At 32.2% G+C, this 8,724-nt stretch overlaps 2 protein-coding genes across 2 annotated transcripts; both read right to left on the bottom strand.

Moving 5' to 3' along the window:
* Nucleotides 1–1,634: 1,634 nt before the first annotated feature.
* On the bottom strand, nt 1,635–5,565 carry LOC143240559 (cytochrome P450 3A29-like). The gene is made up of 2 exons (XM_076483196.1): nt 5,420–5,565; nt 1,635–2,053 (listed from the first exon to the last, which is right to left on the bottom strand). Exons 1-2 carry the CDS (start codon nt 5,544–5,546, stop codon nt 1,932–1,934), a joined length of 249 nt encoding a protein of 82 aa, XP_076339311.1. The 5' UTR covers nt 5,547–5,565; the 3' UTR covers nt 1,635–1,931.
* A 251-nt stretch (nt 5,566–5,816) lies between these two features.
* Nucleotides 5,817–8,360, bottom strand: LOC143236399 (cytochrome P450 3A18-like). The gene is made up of 4 exons (XM_076474662.1): nt 8,324–8,360; nt 7,782–7,878; nt 6,374–6,490; nt 5,817–5,981 (listed from the first exon to the last, which is right to left on the bottom strand). The coding sequence occupies exons 2-4, from the start codon at nt 7,848–7,850 to the stop codon at nt 5,817–5,819; spliced, it is 351 nt and encodes a 116-aa protein (XP_076330777.1). The 5' UTR covers nt 7,851–7,878; nt 8,324–8,360.
* Nucleotides 8,361–8,724: the final 364 nt, after the last annotated feature.

Raw genomic sequence — 8,724 nt, forward strand, 5'->3', positions numbered from 1 at the left:
CATTAAATGCTAAAGTACATCATATTGTCTTAGTATTGCTTTGCAATGCATTATGTTAGCTGTAGCATTGTTGTACTTCTCACTAGGTGTTACATAAATCATGTAGGTCAGAGTATCGTTGAACAACGTTGTTTATATGTGTATTTCGGTTTTAATAATAAAAGCATGAAAAATTTCCTCAACATTTATTTTATTGATACACGGCACGTTGTCTGAATGAAAGAGACAGAAGTATATTCTGATAAAAGGATAGTACAATTAAAAAAGCAAAACATATCTGCTGGAAGAAGTAGAGACAAAAAGCATAAAAACGCAACTAATATAAAATGTTTTCTGAAGACGAATCCGAATGTTCTCCGTACCACCGAAAGGCGAACTAGCTTTCTTTATCATTTGAGGCCTGGCATAGCGAGGTAGTTAGAACACTTGGCCTGAAATATGCAAGTTGCAGGATCGAAAGCCTTCACTGGTCCAAACAGAATGTGCAGCACGGTGATGATCTACATATCTTGACGTCATAAGCCTTCAATATTCTGCCTGATTTACATCAGAAACTACCCTCACCTTACCTAGGAAAGACTAGCACAGAGATCTGTGAACAATGTTTATTAACTTTCTTCCCTCTAGCCTATATCATCATACTGATGGAAAGTTAGCATGTCTAGCCTGTAATATATCTGAATATATATTGAAGAAAACACCATAAACTTCCCTGTTCAAATTAACGATGCTGACATATAACAGTAAGGCTAAGAAAACATCTATGTTATATTAAAAACAATTAAGACATCGGATGTGCAAATGCTGATTTACTGCATTCTGAGTCTCCTTTAACAAATTGAAAGACCAGCTCTGAAAGTGTGACCCAAAGAATTTCTTGATCAAAATCTTGAATAACGTTTTTTTTTTGTATTCAATAATACCTATTAATTATAGTTATCGAACTCAAAGTGTCATAGATATTACATATATTTCTCCACTGAAGAGACCTAATGATATTTCTTTGATTTGCCGACCTAAGCTGTGTTGATGAGCCTTCAATAAGCGAAAGTGAAATTTATAGAAGAGAGTACCATCAAACAAAAGATACGTTATGTCTCTATGTAAATTATTCTCTTTATCATACATACTGTAAAAGATGCTTTTCCTTCTAAAGGATATTTTATAGCTATTAAACAATTCCATCAACACCAACTTCCATCACCAACCTTCAGCATATTTGCTAAAGTAAACATTTCATTCTCTCATAACATAACACAAAAAGTTGTAAAAAATAATTATTCTTGCTATTTTGTATAGCAAGTGTTGAAACTTCAATCATATAATATTACCAGTGTTAATATCAACAACAAATGCAGATTTTTATTAGTCATGTGATAACTATTTGGACAAAAGAGGTACCGCAACAGTAACTCTCACAGGACCGCGTTACATTCTTCTCATTCTTGACCTTCTATTACGATCATAAAGACTGTTTCCAATGCTCTATTATAAACACTTAAGTAATTGTAAGTCATATCAACATTAAAATCTTAAACGAAAGACGATAATGCATAATGTAAGTTATTTTAACGTTAAAATTTTAGGCTAGTTCTTTTTGAATAACAAATAGTACATTCGTTAAAAATATCCATTATTCATTATAAATGTTTTGAATTTAATATGAGACACAGTCATAACGCGGTCGTGTTTGGGAGAATTTGTGGTGCCTTTTTCTATCAAAGCATAATAATTAGCCTCATTCTATGTTCATATCTCAGTTTTAATACAGTATCCACGAATCACGACTTCTCAATATACTGTAGATCAAACAAAGGAAATGAGATATGATGTAAATGCATAATTTAAGGTGTGTTAGTACCAAGTGACAGTACCCTGTATGTTTAATTTTCATTAAGGACTAGTAAATACACTACGTAAACTGAAGTTACTCATACCTCTTTGCTTTTCTGCCTATATTCGATAAGCTGATTCGTGACTCTTTCAAAGAAATTGACATTATCTTTTGGAATAAACTGAAATCCAAGAATTCGGGCTAACTTTGGACACATAACTAGAAAAAAATAGTATAATCAAATTAACTAAAATGTAAAAATAATGAAAGCATAACAAGCGGTCTCTCTTAAATTGAGATTAAATATCTATATATCAAAAAACGTTACCAAAATACACAAATTTTCATAGGGTATCCTAACTTTTTCATATGACTGTATGTATGTGAGAAAGTATACTTACACAAATAAATAATAATGAATTAATTAAATATCCAACAACTAAACTATTATATTTTCCCCTCCATATTCAATACGTACAAATATTTTGTTATTTTCCTCATACTGGTGTGATAGTGTTTTGTTAAAATTATCTTAAGATGTATAACTTTGTTCAGTGAAAGTTTTATTCCAATACGAACTACACGGTATTGTAGAAAAGTAAGTATTGAAGAGAAATATACACTTTATATGTAACAATGTCGACACATAACAAAACATTAAAAATGTTATTTATGTAGATGTTTATTTAAACTAGATTTCTTAAAACTACATCGGTTTTTCAAATTCGTAAAGAAAGATACTGCTAAGTTAGTTTAACGCAGCTCCTAAACAGTTTTTTTAAGCCACACACAGACAGCTTTCGTGTTTACTTTCTAAAAAAAAAAATGTAGATAAAATCATGTCGTTCATAATTTCTTGAAGCTTAGAATTTGGGGCCCGGAATGGCCATGTGCGTTAAGGCGTGCGACTCGTAATCCGAGGATTGCGGGTTCGCATCCCCGTCGCGCCAAAGATGCTCGCTCTTTCAGCCGTGGGGGCGTTATAATGTGACGGTCAATCCCACTATTCGTTGGTAAAACAGTAGCCCAAGAGTTGGCGGTGGGTGGTGATGACTAGCTGCCTTCCCTCTATTTTTACACTGCAAAATTAGGGACGGCAAGCACAGATATCCCTCGAGTAGCTTTGTGCGAAATTAAAAAAACAAACTTAGAATTTCTTCTGAAATACGATAAAACGGTAAACAATATATTGTTGGAAAAAATTCAGATTGTTATAATTAATGTGAAATGTTATTTATAACATTCTACAGTTCCAGTAGCAAAAATTATTAGTTTCTTTAAAAAACCTACGTAAATTTAATTAAAACAAAATCAGTTAACTAAATTAAAACACAATTAATACATTGTGTCCACAATTACTGAAGGCCCGGAAAGTTCTAAACATTATGACGTCAGATTTTCTAGTAAACTCGTGGCGTAATTTATAAACATGAGGTTCAGTGAAGCATAGAAAAAATAGTTAAGAAAATATATTCCAGAATGAATCAGTCAGAAAGATACCGTTATGTTTTCAGCTGCTTGACCAATCAGCCAATAATTTATATGAGTAAGATTATTTTTACGTTGGTAAAGAGCACTTAGAATATGGTAGTTGTGCTAGAACGTTATTTGAAAACATGTCCTACAAGATTTTATGGGTTTAAGCCTATAAAAATGGTAAATAAGAAATAAATTAATTTATTATCTTTATATGGACTGAACTTTAAATTATTTTCCCCAGATAATTTAAATGATCCTGTCTAATGAAAGAATAACGTCACAACTTTAATGCCAAATATGGGATTATTTTGGTGAAAATAAAATAGAACTATAAATGTTGAAGATGACGAACATAAATGAGGAAAAAGTGGAATTATTAAAAGAAAGCATTAAGTAATGAGACAAGAAACACGATACAGATTACAGGAAAACATTAAGTAATGAGACAAGAAACACGATACAGATTACAGGAAAACATTAAGTAATGAGACAAGAAACACGATACAGATTACAGGAAAACATTAAGTAATGAGACAAGAAACACGATATAGATTACAGGAAAGCATTAAGTAATGACACAAGAAACACGATACAGATTACAGGAACTTAATGGAGAAGATGTTAGACAAGAGACAAACTAATTAAAAAATGAAGCATAAGTCTAATTGAAGAGAAGATTCATGAAGCTATGGGAAATGTAAAGAGAGATGAAAAGTTTGTAGAAATGCATAAGGACATTAAGAAAAAAGTGATGATGATAAAATTGAAAATGTAAAAAAACACCGACGAAGTAAAAAAAGTCATCATTGAGGTAGGGAAGATCATCAGTGACAAAACAGATCATTTGGAAATTATTCATTAATTGTGAAAAGTAAACCAGCCAAACACATTTTTATGCAGTTCATCAGGATTTCTATCCTACAACGTCGTCTGTTGTAAAATGTGGAAAAAGAGAACGTATTTGGCCTACATCTTGTATCACCACTACTGTGGCACATATTACTGAAGGACTTTCCAAGACTACTTCACTCTTGACACTGCTAAGTCATGTTCCAAAATTTGGCTCAATAATACAATATCAGCCAACAGAAAAACCAATGTCTGCGATGGAGAGGCATACAAAACTCACTTTGATTCCATATAGTACATCTATATCAAGGACAATCTGAAAATAGCTACTTTTAAGGAAGATATAGAAAGTCTGATGTGAAATCCTCGCATGAAGACAGCTTATCACCTCACTTACAAGAACTCTATGTCTGGCGCTAATGATGTTTTCAAACTGATATTTTTTAGTGGTTGTATAATTTTCTAATGTAATATCAGTACACATTTCACAATGGATCTCATGACTTAAGTTAAGTAAGTAAAATATCTTAAAAGATTGAAACTAAAGATGAAGTCCAAAACATGAGTTATCCACATGACATCCACGTTAAAAATATGATGGATTCATAAGGTTATGTGTGGACTACTGGAAGATGAGTGATGTTACAAAAAGAATGTCTACATGCTACTACGGATTTACTATACTTTGGAAAGTGCGAGTGGACAAACAAAGTAGATGGAACATATCTTTACCACAGGAAGTGGAGTGTGAGAACTTATTATGTTACTGTTCCAATTATGTAGTGTTCCTGCTACATTTCAACAATTAATGGAGTGCACTGTGTTTGAACTACCCTGGAACATTGTACTCATCTATTTGGATGAAAGAATCACACATGGGAAGATCGTTGATGATCCTTATGAAGAATGTTCTGTGTCAGTTGATGCAACAGAAAGTTGAGATGAACCCCAAGAAGTGTGATAATTTCTATCAAAACTAGAGTTTCTATCAGTAGGGAAAGTGCGTAAAGATCCGTGAAACTTATCTTTCTGAATTTGCCCACACAAAAGAAACTACGTGAGAGCATCTATTGGACTTTACTTCTGCACTGTTCCTTTTGTAAAATCTGTCTCTGGTGTAGCTTGTCCACCACACATAGTACTACATGAAAAGCTAATTAAATTTTGTTGGATGTTGATTTTCCAAGACTGTATAGTGTAAACGTTATTATGCAATTCAGTTTGAACATTTTGGTTGGAAGGAAAATATTTACTTACGTATAAATATTTGCTTTACATTCAGGTTGTTGTTAAAGAGTTTCCGAGCATTCTTCACAAAAGGATTGTTTGGATCCTTATGTGAGTCCACCCGTGTTCCGAAAGCACACGTTGCTATGGTGTCCATAGTGAAAGCCCCAAAATAACTGTTTAAAATAAAAACTTAATAATTTATTTGTTATACATTAGATATGAACGGTAACATTTATAACACTTAATCTAACAACGTTATGATTAAAGTATCTGTCAGTCTCTCAGTCTACAGAATCTAATACATTCTGACTAATACATGCAAGGTGAAAATGACAAAGAGGAGTCGCTAGACACAAGGGATCCATCCACACCCCGAATTTATTTGTTGCTCTTGAAATATCAGAATATAAAGCCGTGATCGATGTCACAATGAAACTCCGAATATTCTTGGCCCAATCGCCGATTTTTGAAAGTACATAGTAAGGTCTCTGGTAGATTGTGTAGGCCACAAAACAACAGCAACATTTTCTAATAGAAAATTCTGATTCTGTATCAAACTGTGGATTGTGTTTTTTACTAGAAACGCCATCTAGAAATTAAATCAATATTTATTATTAATACTTGTTTAACACATTTTCAAAGACGACTGCCCAATAACATAAATTCATTGGTTCTCTGTAAGAACCCATAACTTTCTCCTGCTATCTGTTTCACTTGGTGTTTTATGAACCTCTATTTCAAGAATCTAGCTTGGTCTTCTAACAATTATTACGTTAAAATACGGTTTGGTTTCAAGCTAATAATAGTAAATAGAGAAGAACCTAGGTTGTTTAAATATTTTCTGTATATATTATATCTACAGTACAAGGATGGAACACGTTTCACGACCGCTGAAAGTAGTTATGTTTTCTACTTAGCTTAACAACTGATCTTAATCTCCAAATTAACTTGGTTTATCACAGTTCGAAAACAAGAACTCACCTTTTTCATCTTACCGCTGCCGAAGGTTGGAGAGATAAGACTTCTGGTTTGTCTCCACTCTTCTCCTGTTTGAATGGTCAACATTTTATCCAGAATAGGATCTCCCATTTCGAAGACCTGAACCAAAGAATAAAGAAAGTTAATAAAAGTTCCATATAAAAAAGTTAATACATAAAGAACAACACGTGAGATAATAGAAACACATTATTAGTTGTAGAAACTAATGGCGCAACATACGAAGAGAAAGTACATATGAAATACTTCATAAAATATTGAAAATATCTCAGTCGTATGTCTGGAGAGTTATACGCTAAAAACTGGTTTCTATAACCGTGGTGGGCACTGCACAGAGAGCCCATCATGTAGCTTTGGGCTTAACTACAAATAAAACAAAAACACTTATATTGATCGGTTTCATAAAAAATAAACTTTTTTTTTAAAAAAAAAGCTAACGTTTCGTATTCATTGCAATGTTTTGAAAAGTGTTTGCACTTATAGACGTTTGGCACACGCGTTGTAATGTAGTTCCCTTATCTTGTGACATTTACCTTCAAGTCACACACCTTTACAGATATTTGTGGGTACAACACGTGTTACTGGCGGCTGGTACTAGTGTGTTCTTTGGTCATATCAGCTGTGTACAGGCTTCAAAACACCCGAAAACTATTTTATCAGATTTTGTTAACAGATGACGTGAGTAACCAATGCACTGTTAGAGAGTTAACCCTATTCCAATATTATTATCGGTTATTTCACTCAGTATTATTCTTGTTTTCAGTTTGACCATTTCCCCGTCTTTATAAGTCTTTATACGTTTGTAAGTAAAATTTCACAAAGCGTTTTTTCATGTGTTATATTAAAGCTCCTACTGAATTCTACAGGTCGATAGTAAAATTTATAAATGTTCATTTTGTTAACACACTGTTCTGATGTTATATCATTACTTTGGTACCATACAGTGAGGAACCTAGAATTGTTGAAAGAAAAGTAACCAGGTCTATACAACTGATATTTGGGTAAGTTGTGAAAAGTATGTTTGAAATAGAAGTTTCATTGACAAATCAAGAACAATTTACATGAACTCTTTACAGTCACGAACTTCAGTTCATAATAAATAACTTGGAATCACAAATTTGTTTACTCATACAGACAACTTTCTGTCACATAATCCACTATTCCCATAAAACACGTACATTCACACATTGCAATATTCATTATAAACCACTTAAATCTAATACCTGGTTATTTAACCTTGTTTCTGTCGTGATGGAATTTTCTCGGTAACTTTGTGGTCAGCTTCATTAGATATCTGCAACAATTCTGGTTCGATTTCTGCATCGCAGAAACTGAGTATCAAATAATTTTATGGTTAAAACAGACAAATGAATCACCAAGAATCATGACTTACTCGTCTATCTGAGAAGACATGGAAATCTTTAACTGTTATCAGTTTAATCAGCTCTGGTTCGGCCACCATCAGTACTGGCTTGGAGCCTTCGAATATTCTGTAATTTTTGTTTTAAAAAAACAAAATCTGTATACGTCAAACTATTACAAAACAATAAACTATCGAACTAGTTTACCATAATAAAACTTAGCAATAATACTTAAGTCATTAATACAGATTTTAAACACTCATCGAATAACATGACCTAATGTTAAGACGTGTTAGATAAATATAACAATAAATGTATCATAGAGTATTAGTTGAAAAATATAAAAACACTTTTTAATGGTTTAATCAAATTTAACGAAGGTTTGAGCTTTTTCGTAATTGTAACTAAATTTGTAACAGAAAATTCTATTATTTACTCTAATGGTATTGTTGACAATCAAAGTTCGAAATTATATATATAAATGGCCAAATTTATACAGCGGTTTAATACAGGTGACAAAAAGTCTTAATGATTTCCATATACTTTAATATGAGAACCATAAATTTCACAGTACCCGTATAATTTCCCAAAAGTTCTACAATCTGTATCAACCTGCAATAGATGAACAGGCTGTTAAAAGAGAAGCGATATGAATAATGGTTTTTATTAAAGTTAAAACAAGCACAATTTTTAACGAAGACAGTACGTGAAGAAAAAAATCCATCTTTTCGATAACATTATAACCCGGTATAGTAAATGGATTCCATTCTTTATTGTACACTGGCTTATTAAATGATAAAAAAATATTTACTGTAGAATGTTGTATGAAATGTGCGATATTATTTAATGTAGACCAGTGTATTAAAAGTACAATATTATTTATGGAAGACTCTATTAATAAATAAACAAGAATATTTATTGCACACCTGTATACCAGATGGAGAAAATTATCTTCTGTAGATCGATATATTGAAA

Source organism: Tachypleus tridentatus, chromosome 13, assembly GCF_004210375.1.
Source record: "Tachypleus tridentatus isolate NWPU-2018 chromosome 13, ASM421037v1, whole genome shotgun sequence".
NCBI lineage: Eukaryota > Metazoa > Arthropoda > Merostomata > Xiphosura > Limulidae > Tachypleus > Tachypleus tridentatus.